Source organism: Geotrypetes seraphini, chromosome 6, assembly GCF_902459505.1.
Source record: "Geotrypetes seraphini chromosome 6, aGeoSer1.1, whole genome shotgun sequence".
Taxonomy (NCBI): domain Eukaryota; kingdom Metazoa; phylum Chordata; class Amphibia; order Gymnophiona; family Dermophiidae; genus Geotrypetes; species Geotrypetes seraphini.
In genome coordinates this window covers 7,119,275-7,140,086 of record NC_047089.1, presented here as the reverse complement: position 1 = coordinate 7,140,086, position 20,812 = coordinate 7,119,275, and the positions used below count along the sequence as shown (strand labels likewise).

General features: G+C 46.4%; 1 protein-coding gene across 6 annotated transcripts in view; it reads right to left on the bottom strand.

Moving 5' to 3' along the window:
- ARAP1 (ArfGAP with RhoGAP domain, ankyrin repeat and PH domain 1) overlaps positions 1-20,812 on the bottom strand; it is a 331,554-nt gene that overhangs the window by 213,737 nt on the left and 97,005 nt on the right. For all 6 annotated transcript variants that reach the window (XM_033947923.1, XM_033947925.1, XM_033947924.1 and 3 more), the window contains one exon: positions 2,167-2,318. In XM_033947923.1, the coding sequence (XP_033803814.1) occupies positions 2,167-2,318 (152 nt within the window). The remainder of the gene's footprint in view (positions 1-2,166; positions 2,319-20,812) is intronic.

The following is a 20,812-nucleotide window of genomic DNA, read 5'->3' as shown; positions in this document are numbered from 1 at the left end:
TTCTCGTCAAATTCGCATAATATTTTGCGCGTTTGCATCACTGATCGCTGAACGTAATATATGCGACCCAAAGTTCAAACGTGCACAACTTACGGACATCTCACGCTGAGCGCGGCTGGACGTTAATGAAAGCATCACGCCCGATTCGCCCCGCAGTGTGGCGACCTGTGAAAGCGCGAGGGTCTTGCAGGTATCGTGCGCATGTACCTGCGTCACGTCAAATACGCATAATATTTGCGCGTTGCATCACTGATCGCGGCTGAACGTAATACATGTGCCCACAGTTCAAACGCGCACAACATACGGACATCTCACGCTGAGCGCGGCTGGACGTAATAAAAGCATCACGCCCGATTCGCCCGCAGTGTGGTGACTGTTCGAAACGCGCGAGGTCTTGCAGTACGAGCGCATGTACCTGCGTCACGTCAAATACGCATAATATTTGCGCGTTGCATCACTGATCGCGGCTGAACGTAATACATGCGCCCACAGTTCAAACGCGCACAACATACGCGCATCTCACGCTGAGCGCGGCTGGACGTAATAAAAGCATCACGCCCTATTCGCCCACAGTGTGGTGACTGTTCGAAACGAGCAAGACCTTGCAATACAAGTACGTACAGTACTGTAGTTTGTATTAAAGTTTTGGGGATATGGAACGAATCGTCCGAGTTACCATTATTTCCTCTGGGTAAAATTTGCTTTGATATACGAGCGCTTTGGATCACGAGCATGCTTCCGGAACGAATTATGCTCGCAAACCAAGGTGACGCAGTACATCACTTTTCCACGCGATCCCCGTGTTTTGCCTCCATTTCTCCCGCCCCCACGAAAATATAAAAGTGCAGAAACTTTTCGAAGAACCCTCGTATCCAGCCTACAGCAATTAGCAACTTGTAAGCTGCTCGCAGCCTTTGGCGCAGGTAGCAAATGGCGCAGAATTTCCGGGCGAGTGCACCGACTCAGAAGTTGACCAGGCACTGGCCAATCTTTAGGCCAATGTCCAGTTCATTCGGTCTTTTTGGCAGTGCTAACGTTATGTGCTCATCAGTGGCGTAGTAAGGATGAGAGACACCCGGGGCCCCTCCCCCACCGTCTTCCCTGCCCCCTGTACCTCTTTTAATTCTCCGGCTCTCGCCCTTTCACGTCACGTCTTAGGCGCGGGTCTCGGAAGTGACATAAAAGAGATCGATGTGGGCAGCCACCTCGCGCCAGTGAAGTAAAAATGGAAGGCAAGGGGCGCGCGGGGGGGGGGGCGGAGAGGAGGAAGGGTACCACGCCCTCAGCAAGATTACGCCAGGGGTGCCTCCCCATTACTATGCCACTGGGGCTCATTCAGCCATTAGCAGACCATATATTGCTGCTAAAAAGAGAGCCCCAGGCTCCCCTCAATCCTCCCCCAACAATGCCCTTCCCCCAGCCAGCCACAAAACCTCTCCCCCCCCCCTCTCCCCAACCCCCCATGTCTAGGGAGGCACCCCTGGGCCTAGGTGAATACCTGGTGGTCCAGTGGGGGGGTCATTGGGGGCAGGACTTGCCTTTTAGACAGGTCTAGCTAGCCGCTGAATACTGACAGTGCATAGGCCAGTCATCGGACAAGCCATCTATCTCTCACTAAATATTGGTGGCTAGCTGGTTAAATGGTACTTAGCCTGCCAGGAGCCATTCCTGTCCTGCTGAATATTGGGGGAGGGGCAGCTGTGACCCTGAGGTACATAAGAATAGCCTTACTGGGTCAGGCCAATGGTCCATCAAGCCCAGTAGTCCGTTCCAGGTCACTGGTACCTGGCCAAAATCCAAGGAGTTACAACATTCCATGCTACCGATCCAGGGCAACCAGAGGCTTCCCCCATGTCTTAATAACAGACTATGGACTTTTCCTCCAGGAATTTGTCCAAACCTTTCTTAAAACTATCCGATTTTACCACAACCTCTGGCAACGCGTTCCAAACTTCGATTGTGAGCCCAGTAGGAACACAGAAAGTACCTGCATGTAATAAGGTAATGGAGGAATAAATGTAACGTAATATGTAAAACACTTTGGTTGTCTCATAGGAAGATGGTAAATCAAAACCATGACTTTTTGACTCTTTACCCAACCTGTTTGCAGCGAGAAGAACACAAAACAGCAAAACCTGATTGAGGAGGTTGTTTCCTTCAACTCACCAAATTCCGGGGCAGGGAGATGGAGTCTGGGTGGCAGCTGCAGCGACGGTGATGGCAGGAGTGGAGAAATCAGAGGTTGGTGCTGTAGCTTGGCCCTGGGAATGAGAGCGGGTGGGGCCTCGTCATCCGGCAGTCCTTCCTTGGCAGGAAAGCTGGAAAATACCAAGTAGTTTAGCGGATTACATTTCAAGACAAGCTGAAAGCAGAACTCATCCTCTCTTACACCACAAGTGCTCAGGTTCCCAAAACGAACACCCAGAGCCATGAAGCGCAATGCCAAGGAAAAAGGGAAAACGCTAAAGGGTCGATATTCAAAGGAATTTAAGCAGCCCGGGTTAACTGTTCTTTTTCGGTGGCACTTATGGGCTGATTCTGCAAGTGGCGCCTTCTGCGGCGGACGCCTGCAAAACGGGCCCCTGCCGCACATCACCGGTTCTGAAGGCTCCGCTTTCAGAACCGCGGCTACTACAGACCCTAGGACAGGATTTTAAAGGCCTAGATGCGTCAGGGAATCACGCCTAGCGATGTCTGGCTCCGCCCATAGCCATGCCTAATCCCATCACTAGACATTGCTAAGCGCCAGAGACGTAGGCGCCAGTTGCGGGAGACGCCTAGCACTGCCTATTTTTTTATGCTAATTGTTCTGCAATTGGCTTTTAATGGTGCGATGAATTATCACATTGTTTAAAGCCAATTAAAACCACTTAAGTTAAGTGCCAGTAGGCATGTTTTAGAAGGCTATCGCCACTTAATTTTAGGCACCTTACATAATATCCTCCTTGCGCCACTGAAAATGTCATAGAAACATAGAAACCTAGAAGATGACGGCAGAAAAGGGCTACAGTCCATCAAGTCTGCCCACTCTGCTTACCCACCCCCTGTCTATGCCCTAATGACCCAATTTCCTTATCTTGACCCTCGTAGGGATCCCACATGGGTATCCCATTTATTCTTAAAGTCTGGCACGCTGTCTGCCTCGATCACCTGCACTGGAAGCTTGTTCCAATGATCAACCACTCTCTCTGTGAAGAAATACTTTCTGGTGTCGCCATGAAATTTTCCGCCCCTGAGTTTGAGCGGGTGCCCTCTTGTGGCCGAGGGTCCCTTGAGAAAGAAAATATCATGTCCCGCTAGCATTTGTCTCAAAACCAGCTATTTTGGGGCATTCTGGGGGCAGAGTTAGCCCTCGGTCAGTTAAGCGCAACACAGACAAAACTAAATTTATCCTCCTCGAAAACGACAAAGTCCAACCATAACCAATCTAGAAATGAACACAATCCCATTCAAGCGACCATAAAACTACTAGGAATGACTATAGACCGATGCTGCACCATGCAACGGCAAATAAATAAAACAATACAGAAATCCTTCGCAGTGATGAGAAACCTAAGACAAGTCAGGAAATTCTTCGAAAAAACACAATCCCTAATCCTAAAATCTACTAGATTACTGCAACATCCTCTACCTCCCCTGCCCTGCTACAATGACTAAACAACTGCAAACCATCCAAAATACAGCTCCGAGACTCATCTACTCATTGAGGAAACACGACCATATTACAGAAGCAAACTTCAGCACTAATATAATAAAGTATCTTAGAATGAAGAAACTAACAAGGTCCAATTCGGCTGAGAGAAATTATCTCGCAGCGTTACCAGCCTTCATTCACACTTAAGATATCTCATTTTTCATTTATTTTTCACTGTTCCTCAGCGGGCCACCATGCACTCAAACATTCTCATAGGGCATGGCTTTACGCTCCCACTCCTCATTGGAACCAGCATATGTTTTTTATTATTATACTTCTTGCGCTTTAATTATACGTAATTTATAAATACTAAAAGTACTTAGCTTTTAGCAAGACGCTGTGCAGGGGAGTTTGTATGAATACACCGACATGTTTCGCCCGTGCAAATTAGTGGGCTTTATCAAGGTTCCCACTCCCTCTCTCAAACATTCAACCACCATAGCGTCCACACGAAAATGGAGTGGGAACCTTGATAAAGCCCACTAATTTGCACGGGCGAAACATGTCGGTGTATTCATACAAACTCCCCTGCACAGCGTCTTGCTAAAAGCTAAGTACTTTTAGTATTTATAAATTACGTATAATTAAAGCGCAAAAAGTATAATAATAAAAAACATATGCTGGTTCCAATGAGGAGTGGGAGCGTAAAGCCATACCCTATGAGAATGTTTGAGTGCATGGTGGCCCGCTGAGGAACAGTGAAAAATAAATGAAAAATGAGATATCTTAAGTGTGAATGAAGGCTGGTAACGCTGCGAGATAATTTCTCTCAGCCGAATTGGACATATTACAGAAGCATACATCAACTTTTTTGATTGGGTGACCAGAGAGCTGGATCGAGGACATACGCTAGATGTCATTTACTTGGATTTCAGCAAAGCCTTTGATACAGTTCCTCATAGGAGGCTTGAAGGGCTGAAGTTAGGACCCAAAGTGGTGAACTCGGAAATTCAGTGCTGAAGCCCAGACTTGGCCCGACGCTGATTTTCCAGGTTTAGAACCGCCCGCTGAATATCAACCCCTAAATAGGATTACCAGAGGGACTGTCCGAGTGCCCGGAGGGATTTCCAAAACCCTGCAGTTTTGTCTGGGTTTTGGAAGTCCTCGAGCTCAGGGCCACACCTGTAGGCCCTTTGCGCATGCACGGAACACGGACACGATGACAACATAAGCAGGTGCGCGTGACATCATCACGTCAATGTCCCCGCATGCGCACAGGGCCTCCAGACCTCATGGGAAGAAGACAGGAGGTTCGGCTGGGGGGCAGGGCTGGGGCGGAGCTGCAGGAGGAATGGGGCGGGGCTTGGACAGATCAGGGCAGTGCCAGGTGTCCTCTGTGGTTTTTTTGAGAGAGGAAATCTGGCAACAAGTTTTTTTTAAAAAAAATGAGGTCCACAGTCAGCAATCTGGGATGTCACAGCAACAATAAGAAATCCAGAGCTGCGGAATTTCTAACGAACTCTTTCCACTCTGCCTGTAATCAGAACTGTGAAAGGCAATCGTGAAATAACTGGTTTCTTCAAGAAACTTTAATGAATAGTTTGGATCCCATGCCAACATATTCCTTCCATCCCCCCTCCCAATTACTACCTTTGACGCCAGACAAAGACATTCCCTGCTGAGCAACACCCCTCCTCCTCCTCCTGCTGCTGCTACTTTAATAACCCAGAAGTCAGTGGGGTGCCTCCATGCGTGAACTGAGCGTGTGCAAGGGGTAGAAAATGTTCGTCCCTGTATCTGCACAAACTCAAACATTTATGGTTTTATATTTAAACCTTTCCATTAAAGTATAAAAAGGACAATATTCTCTACAACTCTTTATAAATCACAAATACAGTACTCCCCCAAAATTCACGGGGGTTCCGTTCCAAGAACCCCTGTGAATTTCAAAAAACCGCAAATACGGTTTTCAGGCAAGGGAGACAGGAGAGGGCAGCTGGAGAGGCAGGAGAGGGCAGCCGGAGCGCCGGCGAGTGAAGGAAATTACTCGCCGTATGCTCCGACCGCCTCTTCCTGTACTAAAGTCGGGCCTCACCAATCAGGAGCTGCTTTGACTCACAGCTCCTGATTGGTAAGGCCCGACTTTAGTACAGGAAGAGGCGGTCGGAGCACAGAGCGAGTGATTTCCCTTCCTCTCCTACCCTGTCATTCGTGGTCGGAAAATACCGCAAATGACTGGGGCCGCGGACCGCCGACTGCACATTTGTGGGGGAGCACTGTAGAGCCTTCCATTTCGACCTGGTTTTGGTACAACCTTCTCAAACATTCAGTTGCCTATATTTTTACATCATCTGGGTAGGTAATAGGATTGTCTTTCGGACATGGGTGTAGAAGAGAACCTAATCTGTGCAGTGGATGGGCAGGAAAATAAATGTCTATTACATTTTGTAAATGCTCCTTGTTGCCAGCAATGATGAATGGATCGGCTGCAGTAACAGTAAGATGCCTGAGCAGCTGGGCACATGATGGAAGGACGTTGCAGATGGCGGACAAGACACAAATGATGTCATCTAACAGTGGTTCATTGAAATCAAAAAGTAGTTTCTGCAGTTTTATTTAATCGTTGAATTCGGTTGCCAGTTTTCTAAGATGTGTCAAGTTTTTCTATATTGATACTAGTCTCAAGTTTAAGGAATGACTCGGGGACAAAGTTTGCCCCTGTCTCCACGGGCTCAGTCCCGGCCCCCACCCCATCCCTGTGGGCTCTGTCCCCGTCCCTACCCAGCGGTTAACCACAGGCACACGTCCCCATGTCATTTTCTAGCGAGGAGTTCTAACATCCGTTGCCGGAGGCACCCACCGACTTTCACTTACTGTAGCAGGAGTGGAGTGGCTCGGCAGTGAATGTCTTTGGCAGGCAAGACTTTGGCGTCATAACCAGCCATTTAATGGGTGCAGTGCAGGGTTGGAGAGGGCCTAAGCCCAAAGTTGGGGGAGGGGGCTCAAGCCCCTACCCCCATGGCTAAGTCACCATTTCCTACTATCTCGGTCATATGAATGGCAGTTTCAAAATGAGGGAGGGATGTCGCTCGTCAGTTTAGATTGTAAACAATTTTTATTGACTAAAAACAGGCGGAACCAGAGAAAAACAGTTGTATACACACGACAAACAGAACAGTACAAAATCATATGTCATTTATACCCATCCAAGAACCCCAGAAATCTCTTCCAAACCACCCATCCACCCTCCCTGTTCACCCTACAAACATGGAAAGGGATGTGAAGAGATTCCCTGGGCACACGGGGGATCAGAGACCCCTGTAGCATGAAAAGCCCCCAAAAAAGGACCAGACTTGCCAGTCCCAGAAAAAGAACAAAAGATCGCACATGGTTCCCCCAGGGTCTGGGCTCTGATGACCCCAGGGCATTCAGCAAGACTAGACACCCTCCCCCCCCAAAAAAACAAAAAGCAGCCCCCTCCCCACCCTCAGAGCAGAGAGATGCGAAGAGCCAGAACCGACGTGGGTACACCCAACAGTTAAGGTAGGGCATTAAGTATTAGGCTACCTCCCCTAGGAGATATGAAGCGCAAATATGGGTCCCAAAGAAGCAGAAAACAACACCGACGTTTAAAAGAGCTCCCCACCTCCCACGCCTCCCAAAGAACTAACGCCATGGAGGTGGGTTCTCCAGTGCCAAAAAGTTGGGGAGTTCGGAGAGGTCCATTGTTGCATTATGCACCAGCGAGCCAGGAGACACACCTGAATTGAAAAGAAAATGGGATTCACTATGTAAAATCTATTTTCGCAATTGCCGGTAAGAATCTCTGGAATTCGATTCCAGATATAATGAGATTATGCAAAGATCGTACGTCTTTCAAGAAATTATTAAAAACACAATTGTTTGGGACGTCTTTCTCTAACCCTAAACTAAACTAAACCTTGGGTTTATATACCGCACCATCTCCGTAGACGCAGAGCTCGGCACGGTTTACAGGAAATAGGATGAGAGAGGAACTCCAGTGGAGGGTGTAAGGATTAGGTGTAAAAGGGTGAGGATGGGTGTGAGAGGCCTAAGAGGGGGGGAAGGGTTGGAGGGAGCTTGAGGTTCGGAGCGGGGAGGTAAGGTTATTCCAGAGCTCAGTGATTCTAAAGGGGAGGGATGACCCAAGTTTGCCTGCATGAGAAATACCTTTTGTGGAAGGGAAGGATAGTTTAAGAGTTTGGGAGGATCTGGAGGAGGTAGGGGTTGGGGAGTTCCAGGCTAGAGGGATAATGGCAGGAAGGATGCCATCCATGTAGGATCTTGAAGGCTAGGCACGCACATTTGAAGTGGATCCTGGGGATTACTGGGAGCCAATTAAGCTTAGACAGGAGCGGCGAGACGTGATCAAATTTGGGGTTATTATTTGTTTTAGATTTAAACAATTCTGTATTAAGGAAATTTTTTTTGGGGGGGAGATTGATTTGTTTACTGCATTTTATAATGTTTGTTCGTGCTTGAAATTGTGGATGTAAAGGTTTTGTGCATTGCTTAGATATAAGCGATTCGTAAATTTTTAAAATAAATAATATGAATGGCAGTTTCAAAATGAAAGTCCATGCTTCCCCACCATCGCCAGCTTTTTTTTTTGCCTGCACGCGGTCCATACATTTTTTTTTTTTAGTTCAAAGAGTTTTATTGATTTTATAAAAGATGAAATACAAAGCCAACAATATGCGTGCTCCAACGAGGAGCACATTATAACAATGCCATTAACAAATGTGAAGTGCATCCATAGTGAAATACATTTTAATGTTCAATAATTTTTATTGAGTTTTAAAAATAAAATATACATAACAAAAATCTTCTGCTTCCCATGTGCCTTTTTCCCAATGTCAGGTTGATTTTCTCTCTTTCTATCCCCCACGTCCCCCAATCCTTCACCCATTCTCTCTCTCTCATATGTACCCTCGGCCTACACCTGTCTCTTTCCCTCACTTGATTGCCGATTGCTGCCTTCGATGGAAACTTGCCTCGCTGCCACCCATAGATGAATTTCTTGGCTTCCTTGCCAGCAGTAGTCCACTGAATCTCCAGGAAATCCTCCTACAGGATCCTTGCTTTTCCTGCTGCGACTGGTTTAACCATGGGATTGAGCCATGCTACACCAGAAGTTGAGGTTAATCTCACATGACTTGATACCGCAGAAACAGCCTCAACTTCCAGTCCCCGCATGGCTCAAACACCCAAATAGGCCAACGCGGCAAGGAAGCAGAGATCCTATCAGAGGACTTCTGGGAGCTTCTGGCAGGCCAAGAAAATAGAGTTAGTGGGCCGTGGGTTGGACAAGCCTGACCTAATGCCTTAGCTCGTCTTCTCTCTTGCCTCTCCAGTCAATGTTTGATGAAGTTGATATGCTTTTAATGCTGTGTGAAACAATAAATTTCGCTCCTCTCACAAAAGCGGTGGCAACTCATGTCACAATCTGAGCTCAATACCTGAAAATGCCCTACATATGGGTATTAGTCGGTCAGACCATTTTGGGAGGTGGATCTCTGTTCGTGAAGAGTGTTTTTTAAAGGCAGTGAAAAAGTTATTGTTTCAGTTTAAAAAAATAACTGTTTCTTCCTAATCTAATCTAATACTTGGCTTTATATACTGAGTCTTCATTCCAAGAAAGCTCGACCCGGTTTACAATAGTTAACTTAAAAAAATATAGAAACATAGAAAGATGACGGCAGATAAGGGCTATAGCCCATCAAGTCTGCCCACTCTATTGACCCACCCCTTTAAGTCTACTGACCCCCTTAATCATACAGCCACTCTACTGACCCGCTCCTTCAAGTCTATACCCTAGCGACCCTATTCCTTGACTTGACCCTTGTAGGAAACCCACATAGGTATCCCATTTATTCTTAAAGTCTGGGATGCTGCTGGCCTCAATCACCTGCACTGGAAGCTTGTTCCAATGCTCAATCACTCTTTCCGTGAAGAAGTACTTCCTGGCGTCTCCACGAAACTTCCCTCCCCTGAGTTTGAGCAGATGTCCCCTTGTGGTCGAGGGTCCTTTGAGAAGAAAGATATCATCTTCCACCTCGACACGTCCCGTGATGTACTTAAATGTCTCAATCATGTCTCCCCTTTCCCTACACTCTTCAAGAGTGTAGAGCTGCAGTTTGTTCAGTCTTTCTTCGTACGTGAGACCCTTGAGCCCCGAGACCATCCTGGTGGCCATCCGCTGAACCGATTCAATTCTGAGCACATCTTTACGGTAGTGTGGCCTCCAGAATTGCACACAGTATTCCAGATGAGGTCTCACCATGGCTCTGTACAATGGCATTATGACTTCAGGTTTCCTGCTGACGAAGCTTCTCTTGATACAACCCATCATCTGCCTTAGATGTCTTAGATGAAGCCTTCTCCACTTGAGTGGCAGTTTTCATGTCTGCACTGATGATTACTCCTAAATCTCGTTCTGCTGTAGTCCTGGTTAAAGTTTCTCCATTCAAGGTGTAGGCTTTGCATGGATTACCGCTTCCGAGATGCATGATCATAAAAGAAAAATTTCAAAAAGAATTAATTTCCAAAATGTTTAGTGAATAAAGTAGTTTTCCAAAGGTTATTGAAAAATAGAAGAGAACCAGAGCTTCTTATAAGGAACGGAAGATCGTTCCAAATTTGAGAAAATTTAAAAATCAAAGATTGGCCAAAAATCTTAACTCCTCTAATCCCTTTTCTGGAAGGAGAGATAATTTATATTGTTGGTTGCCCCTTGCAAAAGAGAATCTGTAAAGATTCCAGGATAAAGGAACTAGAGGAGTGAAGACACCATAAAGGATTTTACAAATAACACAAGCACATTTAAACTGAACTCTAAAATAAACAGGAAGCCAATGAAGACTCTGGAGCAACGGTGTCTTGTGATCAAACTTACGTTTCCCAAAAATCAGTTTTGCTGCAGTATTCTGAACCAGTTGTAATCTATAAAGCTGTAATCTTCCTCTCTCGGTGGCTTTGTTATGAAAAGAAGAAGGGAAATTTCCAGAGGGGAAGTGAAATCAAAACAAATTCTGAACCGAACCCTATGTAGGACACACAGGAGTAGATTTAGAAAATGACACCCAAATTCGGGTGCTGAAAAAAATGTTATTCTCTCAACAATACGCCAAGTTGGGCAATATTTATAACATCACTCAGTGCCAGAATCCTCAGCCAAAACAACAAATGAAACCGGGTACGACATTTCAGTATGCAAGATGGGCGCAGATCCCCTGAACGCCCGACTCGCACGCACCCCTCCTGTTATGCCCCTTTTCAGATCCACATGGAAACGCATAGGCTGTGGTAAGAGCGAATAGCATAGCTGGTTTTACGAAAGGTTTGGATAAGTTCCTGGAGAAAAAGTCCATAGTCTGTTATTGAGAAAGACATGGGGGAAGCCACTGCTTGCCCTGGATCGGTAGCATGGAATGTTGCAACTCTTTGGAGTTCTGGAATCTTGCTAAGATTCTGGAATGTTGCTACTCCTTGGATTTTGACCAGGTACTAGTGACTTTGAGAACGAGCTACTGGGCTTGATGGACCATTGGTCTGACCCAGTATGGCTATTCTTATGTTCTTGTGTTTTGGGGTTGGTTTGGCACCTTGCTTCCATTATAATGCTTTTCGGCGCTGAAAAACAAATGGCACGAAAATGGAGCATGTAATGTCTTTGCATGGTATGCGCACATGCGCGGAGGCCGTCAAGACATGGCTTGGGAAAGGAGATGAGGTGGAAAGGGGTGGGGTTGGCGATGGAAAAGGGCGGGACTGGAGGTGGAATGGCGCGGGTCCAGGGCGGAACTGGATGGGCTCGCATGTCCTCATTTCATAGAGAATCTGGTAACCCTATTCAAGGCCGGTGTGCCAACCCCACAGCCCTGGTAGTGGGGCCACACTATGGAGACCTCAGGTCTTAAAATAAATTTGATTCCCTCCTTCCCCTTCTTCCCCCCCTCACCCCCAGCCGATATTCTTTTTATTTCTAGTAGCCTTCCAAGTCAGCAAAATATTTCCCTCCACCCCCACCACATTCCCACTCCTTTACTGGGAGGGAGTTCCACACCATGGCTCCCGTTTGAGCCCAGTATAAGCACTGTAGCACCGGTCGGAAGGACCGCCAAATGTGCTTCCCAGAGCTTCCACTATAGCTGTAGCCTTAACTGGCCTGAGAGCAGTGGCGTAGCGAGGGAGGTTGGCGCCCGGGGCGGTGGCGCCTCGGCGCTGAAACACTGTGCATATCCCCCTCCCCCCACCGCATGGGCACCTCCCCACTCTTTCCTGCTGCTTGGGTGCCCCTCAACTCTTCTCCGCCGCTTCAGCACGCCCCCCCCTGCCCCCGCGTTCCTCTGGAAGCGTTCACTGGTGCGAGCAGCACCTTCCACGCAAAGCTCATGCCAGCGTCGGCTCCCTGCTGACGTCGCATCCTGGTCCCACAACCAGGATGCGACATCAGAAGGGCGACGCCGCCGGCATGAGTAGAAGATGCTGGTCAAGCCAACGAGCATTCACCTCCTTTTTACAAAACCGTAGCATGGTTTTTTGCGCCAGCCATGGCTGCGACGCTCATAGGACTTCTATGAGGCGAGGCGCCCCCCCCCCCTAGGTGGTTCTCCCCCCCTACTGTGCCATTGCCTGAGAGATAAGAGTCCAAGCCCAGGAATTGAACCTGGCCATGAGAAGAACCTAGTGTTATACCAGGGGCTTCCTATGCATTTGCATTAATGGAGTGAACATCCCTGCCCCCTCCCCTCTTTGCATCTGTCTGGTACCCAGGAGGCACAAAAGTAACAGAATACTGAACTTAGGCTCTCACACGCTTCCTTTAAGCAAATCAAGTGTTTTAAATCAGGCTTTATATTAATTTGAGATGAGTAAAAACCTGCTTATTCTGCAGTCCAAGCTTTTTGCATTCTTTCTCCCTTTCTTTAATTTCTGATATACAGCCTACAAAAGCCCTTCGTTCCTCCTAAGGTAATGGCGAGTTAACTGGCTTGCCCAAGCTCTTAAGGGGCTACCGGGGGACGTGACCTGGGCTCCCCTGGTTCTCAGACCGCGGTTCTAACAATCAGGTTTTCCTCCACTCCAGATTAGGAGGCGGGAGCTGTCCTGGTGGGTCCCAAACCCCTTCCAGGGAAAAATGCTATAACCACATAAGCCACTGTGATACAGGAAAAGCTTGAATGCAACGCAGGCAGCTGAAGAGCAAATGCCCAAAAGAGCCCCATGCGGAGAAGAAGATTCTAGACAGGCAGCGTCAAGTCAGCCAGCCACAAGGACATGGGAAAAAAAAATAGTTCAATACAGCACCGACAGATGAACTGTGGCAATTTGCATCATGAGTACAGAATGAATGCTCAAAGGCAGACCTACATCACAGCTCTGATCACACCGATACAAGTAAAGCATGAATACAGCACGGACAGCTGAAGAATGGATTTTCATGAAACTACCACGCAGGAGTCCCTTTGATATACTCTATGTAAAGCTTGATTCAACACAAACAGCCCCAAACATATCTTCCTCGAAGTCCCCCACCCCCACCCCCACCCCGCTTTTGCAGGCTTCACAGCATAGACAGCTGAAGAGCAGATTTATCAGCACCCCATGAAAACTTCAAATCGTAAAGCATGAGTATAGCATATATTGGTCAACAGTTGTTCTGCAGAGCCCCAAGCAGGCATCACACTGAGGTGTGTAAAGAATGAATACAGCACGGACAGCTGAAGGGTGGTTTTAGGGAAAGCGATCATTAAAACACAAAGTGTGGGCTTAAATCTTCAAACAGTGTTAAAAAAAATATAAACAGGTAAATTTTTAGAACCTAAAAACTCCAGTAAGCAGAAGCAAAAAAGAGGGCTATTAATATTTTTAGTGATTTGGACAGGTATGAGATTTATCTTTTATCTGCTGACCATATCACTAATTTATTTCGGATTTCTTTGCTATGTCCGGGACATTTTTGTTGCATTAATCTAATTCCTGTGTTTCCAGGGTCCGTCCCCCCGACTCAGTGTCGTCCCCGTCCCCCCCTCCCCCACGACTCATCAGTGTCTCCCACAAGCCAGTAGAGAACATAAGAACATAAGAAATGCCTCCGCTGGGTCAGACCTGAGGTCCATCACGCCCAGCAGTCCGCTCACGCGGCGGCCCACCAGGTCCAGGACCTGTGCAGTAATCTTTTATCTATACCCCTCTATCCCCTTTTCCAGCAGGAAATTGTCCAATCCTTTCTTAAACCCCTCTGGAAGCGCATTCCAGGTGTCCACCACACGTTGAGTAAAGAAGAACTTCCTGGCATTTGTATTGAATCTGTCCCCTTTCAACTTTTCCAAGTGCCCTCTTGTTCTTTTATTTTCCGAAAGTTTGAAGAATCTGTCCCTCTCTACTCTCTCTATGCCCTTCATGATCTTGTAAGTCTCTATCATATCCCCTCTTAATCTTCTCTTTTCTAGGGAAAAGAGACCCAGTTTCTCCAATCTCTCAGCGTATGAAAGGCTTTCCATCCCCTTAATCAGTCGTGTCGCTCTCCTCTGAACTCTCTCGAGTAACGCCATATCCTTCTTAAGGTATGGTGACCAATACTGGACGCAGTACTCAAGATGTGGACGCACCATCGCCCGGTACAGCGGCAGGATAACTTCTTTCGTCCTGGTTGTAATACCCTTCTTGATTATACCTAGCATTCTATTCGCTCTCTTAGCGGCCGCTGCGCACTGTGCCGTCGGCTTCATTGTCATGTCCACCATTACCCCCAAGTCCCTTTCTTGGGTACTCTCCTTCAATAACATCCCTCCCATCATATAGTTGTACTTCAGGTTTCTGCTTCCCACATGCAATACTTTACACTTCTCAACATTGAACTTCATCTGCCATCTCTCTGCCCATTCCCCTAATTTGTCTAAGTCCCTTTGCAATTTTTCGCAGTCCTCCTTTGTCCAAGCTCCACTAAATAGTTTGGTGTCGTCCGCAAATTTTATTATCTCACTCTTCGTTCCTGTTTCTAGATCATTTATGAATATATTAAATAGCAGCAGCCCGAGCACCGAGCCCTGCGGAACACCACTCGTGACCTTCCTCCAGTCTGAGTAGTGACAACTGAGCACTCTGTTTCCCATTAACTCCCTCACCCTCCCCAGCTCCAGGGAGGAGGCTCATACTCTCTGTATGTCCAGGAACGGACCTCAGTGCATCCACATCTCCCTCAGACAGCACTTCTCCAAAGAGCAAAAACCCCTGGGATTGCCTAGCAATTGGACAGGTTACAGGAGACAACAAGAACAGGGGATTATGATAGCCATGAAACCAACCAGCTGAAGTGAAAAAGAGGAAGAGGCACATTCAAAAGAGGAAATGAAACTCATTTTGACAAGATCATCAGTGAAACCTTGCATTTCATCAATGCTCATTCATAGGGTTACCCTGTGGCTCCAGAAAAAGGAGGACGGATTGAGAGACATCCGGGTTTTACTCCCACTGAAAGCAATGGAAGTAAGGAGGACAGACAGAGACACCTGGCCTTTACTTCCATCAATGGAAGTAAAACCCGGGTGCTCAATCTGCCCTCCTTTTTCTGGAACCATATGGTAACCCTACTCATTCATCTTTAATGCCAAAACTTGGTTGGCTGGATGAGACTGTCTAAGAGGCATAAGAACATAAGAATTGCCATACTGGGATAGACCATAGGTCCATGAAACCCAGTACAGTGTTCCCCTGGTCGTTCGCGGTCAGCGGTTCGCGGTCCCAGTCATTTGCGGTATTTTCTGACTGTGAACCGCCGAAAAGGAGAGGGCAGCGGAAGAGGCAGGAGAGAGCAGCCGGAGCACCGCAAGTGCAGGAAATCAATCGTTAGTACGCTCCGACCGCCTCTTCCTGCACTAAGTCAGGCCTTATCCAATCAGGAGCTGCTTTGACATGCAGCTCTTAATTAGATAAGGCCTGACTTAGTGCAGTAAGAGGTGGTCGGAGCGTACCGCGAGTGATTTCCTGCATTCACGGCGCTCCGGCTGCTCTCCTTCTGCCCTCTTCAGGCTCCCTCATGAAAAACCGTATTCGTGGGTTTTTTTAGATTCGCGGGGGTTCCTGGAACGGAACCCCCGTGAATATCGGGGGAGTACTGTATCCTGTTTCCAACAGTGGCCAACCCAGGTCCCAAGAACCTGTCTGAAACCCAAAAAGTAGCAACATTCCAGAGCTGAGATTGTGATGTCATAATGCCTCATTCCACCAATGCCTAAGAGCCAGCCTCATCAGTGATGTCACAACAGCTTGATTGTCCTATACTTGGCTCACATAAGAGCTGCCATACTGGGACAGACCGAAGGTCCATCAAACCCAGTATCCTGTTTCCAACAGTGGCCAACCCAGGTCCCAAGTACCTGGTAGAAACCCAAAGAGTAGCAACATTCCAGAGCTGAGATTGTGATGTCATAATGCCTCATTCCACCAATGCCTAAGAGCCAACCTCAGCAGTGATGTCACAATGGCAGAAACCCAAAGAGTAGCAACATTCCAGAGCTGAGATTGTGATGTCATAATGCCTCATTCCACCAATGCCTAAGAGCCAACCTCAGCAGTGATGTCACAATGGCAGAAACCCAAAGAGTAGCAACATTCCAGAGCTGAGATTGTGATGTCATAATGCCTCATTCCACCAATGCCTAAGAGCCAACCTCATCAGTGATGTCACAATGGCAGAAACCCAAAGAGTAGCAACATTCCAGAGCTGAGATTGTGATGTCATAATGCCTCATTCCACCAATGCCTAAGAGCCAACCTCATCAGTGATGTCACAATGGCAGAAACCCAAAAAGTAGCAACATTCCAGAGCTGAGATTGTGATGTCATAATGCCTCATTCCACCAATGCCTAAGAGCCAGCCTCATCAGTGATGTCACAACAGCTTGATTGTCCTATACTTGGCTCACATAAGAGCTGCCATACTGGGACAGACCGAAGGTCCATCAAACCCAGTATCCTGTTTCCAACAGTGGCCAACCCAGGTCCCAAGTACGTAGCTAGATCCCAAGAGGGTCTGCAGGTGTCCAAAAGCAACAAGGCTGGGCAATGCTTAAAGTGTTCTGTATATTTTGCACTAAATTCTATAAATTGTGCCTATAAAATCAGCACTGACTTTAAAAAAAGCCTAAGCGCTATTATAGAAATGGTGCATAGTGTTAGGTGTGGTTTATAATATAGCAATATAGCGCATATGCCTGGCAACTGCGCCTAACTTGAGACGCAACCATTTCCACCAATGGAAACATGGTGCATAACGTAGTGTGTACCTTGGGGCCTAGTTATAGGATTACACCCCTCTGATCAACTTCCTGTTTCCGCTGGGGCAGGTCACAGTGGAGAGAAGACGCAGGGATCGGCGGAATGCTCTGTGAATTGCTGCCGCCCGGAATTTTTACTATAAATTAAAGGTAGATGCAGGGGGTAGGGAATGGGGAAAATGCCGATTGGGGGAGAAGGGTGAAAGGGGTTAGATGCCGGGAAGGGATCTGACTTTTTCTTTTTGCGGGGTGCAGGGGAGGAAAAAGAGAAAGAGCGGATAATGCTGAAGGTGGAAAATGGGAGGAGAGAAGAGACAGAGGGGGAAAGAGAGACAGAGCAATGCTGGATGGTCGAAGAGAGATGTGATGAGAGAGTGAGAGACGGGGGGGGGGGCAATGCTGGATGGAGAGAGAGAGAGATTGAAGAGATCCTTGATGTTAGATGGGGAAGAAACAGTGAAAGCGAGAGAGACAGAGGCAATTGGATGGGAGGAAAAAAGAAAGTAGTGATGTTGGATGGTGGGAGAAAAGACGAAGCCTGTATTTGAATTCAAATGGGACAAGAGTGTTGGATCTCTGAGGTTGACTAAGGGATAGTACGGTATATGGTATGGATGGGCAGACAAGATGGGCCACATAGTCCTTATCTGTCATTATTTTCTATGCTTCAGATTTCATAAGAACATAAGGACATAAAAATAGCCTTACTGGCTCAGCCCAGCAAGCCCAGTCAATCCAGGTCAATCCAGGTCACTAGGTCACTAGTACCTGGCCAAAACCCAAGGTGTAGCAGTATTCCATGCTAGCGATCCAGGGCAAGAAGTGGCTCTCCCCATGTCTGTCTCAATAGCAGATTATGGACTTTTTCTCCAGGAACTTGTGCAAACCTTTTTAAACCCAGTTTTTTTTGTCAGGACGATGGAGTCAGAGTCAGAAGCAATTTTGGCTAGAGCTGGAGTCAGTGAAAACAAGCAAAAGGTTGAGCCTTAATCCCATCTGTGGAGATGGTGATGTTCCGGATGCAGGCTTTATTAAGAAATATACAAATTCATAATCCACATAAATATTTATCTAGGACCCAAACCGTTGGGTCCCTAAAAGTCCCTCCTCATTCGCTCAGAGTTACGACTCAGGATTGTTTTCAGTTTTTAATCCACATGTTTTTATATCAGGTCTTTTAAGGACCCCTGAGGAAGACAGTATCGTCGAAACGTGGACCATGTTAGGTCCACAGTTCCCAACGGTTTGGGTCCTAGATATATTTTATGTGGATCATGAATTTGTATATTTCTTAATAAAGCCTGCATCCGGAACATCACCATCTCCTCAGAGGTTTTGTTTGGTCAGTGAAAACAGACCAACTCCAACCACAGCTTCAAAACAAAAACTTACAACAGTGTACTGCATATTTTCATTTGGAAGCATTTTTTTAGGTTCTTTGTATGGTCTATTAGTCCTAATTTTGTACATAAAGACATCAGCCATCTTGGATTCCCAGCCCCAGCTGCCAGTCTTCAAGTTGTCTGAAGCTGCTCACAGGCCGGGCCGGGGCTTCTAGCCTGCTCTGCCTGCGGGGAGAGGGAATAACCTGGGTAGTGACAAAGGAAGCTGGGGCAGGTTTCAGTTTAGAAGCAGAAGGAAGCTGCCCCACATAGCCAGGTACAAAAATGTTTACAGTAGTAAAGGGGTTGGGATTTGATATACAGCTTTTTTTTCTGTCTGCTCACACAACCAAAGTGGTTTACGAGGGGCAAAGAAGTGTCAAGAGTCACAAGGAGCTGCAGTGGGAATTGAACTCACAACCTCAGGCTACTGAGGCAGCTGCTGTAACCACTAGGCCTCTCCAGTACAGAAGAAAGACCCCCACTTGTTTCTCTACAGTCTCTGCATCCCTGTGAAAAGGGAACTTTCCCAGTGCTAGTGCGGGATCCCCCTCGGGAAACTGGAAAGGACCAGAAAGGAAGGGAGCCTTAGATCTGGGGCTCAGACCAGGAAAAGCAGGATGTAGCATCACACTTATACCGAAAGAGAGCTCACTGCATCTGCTGGCCTGCTGTACCGAAAGGATATGAGTTAAACCCCCCCATCTCAAAAGTAATAAACTCAGAAAACATGCAAGGAAATCACTAGTAACAAAGTGACAGCAGGAGTAACGTGACCATTTATTTTTTTCATCAAAAGGGGACATCTATTAATTGTCAGTCCCGCCCCCAATCCCGCCTTAGCCCCGCCCCAATCCTGCCCTAGCCCCACCCCAACCCCGCCATAGCACCACCCCCCTAATCCCGGCCCAAATTTCTTCCATTCGTTTTTCTTGTTCACATATCTTATTAATTCATAATGGTAACCATAAAATTAAAAAAAACTACAAAGCACACTCTACGCAGAGAAAATGTTAATTATAATTTATATTTGGGGGGTTCAAAGATGTCAAGACAAATGACTTTAAAATATGCAATGTCACCTCAGTAACTATAGAAAAATAGACAAATATAGTGCAAAATATAGACAGCAGATATAAATTATCTAAACTGAACGGACACGTATCAGAACTTTAGTAAGTGTCCTTAGGCATATGTTGTTTAAAGATGCAAAGGTAGGCCCTGTTTATCTTTCCCTTCTTTGAAGATGGTATAAGGACATCTATGTTTGTCTTTCTTTCTTTGACATGAATGTTTAAACAGAGTTGTAGTGAAGTGAATTCAATTGTTTTGTTAAGCCGTATTTACAGACAGATTTAGTTAAGAAGCTCTGCTGGTCAAGGCTTTTTCTTACCTTTTGGACTTCAATCTCTAGATAGGAAAAATGCTGATGTGTTTAAAGTTTCATGTGACCTTACGTCACATGCCATCACATGCTGGCAAACCTGATTCGTATAAATATGTGAAACTCATAATAAAAGACGGACATATTTGAAAGATGGTTTCTGGTCTTTAAGATGTGTCCCCAGGTACCTGACTTACATATGACAGAGACAGAGAAAGTATGGGGCAGGAATTGGGACCTGAATCCTTTTCAGTTGGGGGCTTGTCCGCGATGGGCAGATGATATCACCGGTATTTTGTGAGTATTTCTGAATTTTTTCTGTTCTTTAATACTCACTGGGTAGTGGTGACCTGTACCCAACCCTTTATTTTAAGTTCAAGCTTTGGGTTCTATTATGGAGTTTTTTTGGGAAAAATCTCGGGGTACTTTCGGTAAGCGCCCCTCATGAATATATACGCAGCTGCCATTCTTTCGGAAAGAATGAAATTATTTATAGAACCCCCCTGCCCACTCTGTCATTTGTAAGGTTAACACTTTTATAGAGTATAAGATTTTATTGTCTCTTATTACTGTACCTCGCTTATAAGGTAAGATAAGCGAATATTTTTGCATTGTTATATGGGTTTTGTAATGAGTCATAAAGGCACTTACTCCTAGACAAATGAGACTTGTACGGCTGTGTGTGTGTATGACATTTTTCCTTCAGCTCCCATCTTTCTGTGTCACCAATGTTTACTACTGAGGTAGGACATGCTGTTATGTGGAATGAATTGAATGCGCTGTTTGAATCAGTCTAAGATCTTTCCCTTGTAGTTAAAAAAAGAAAAAAAGAAAAAGAAAAAATTCCGTTTTAAAGGTTTTCTTTCTTGTGCAGAGCAAAGCTAATCTGTTCTTTGCTTTCATTATCAGGGTCTGTGCATGAATGTTTTTGTCCCTTCCCCCAGACTTCTCTGTTTGGGCTTCCACTGACCCCCTATAGTGCTTCTTTGAAATTACTCATTCTTGGTTTTATAAAGCAGTAAGGTGAGATTCCACTGCTTGTCTCTTGACTTTTCTCCGGCATTATCAAAACCACCATCTCTTCTTATAATACGCCCATCGCTCTTGTTGC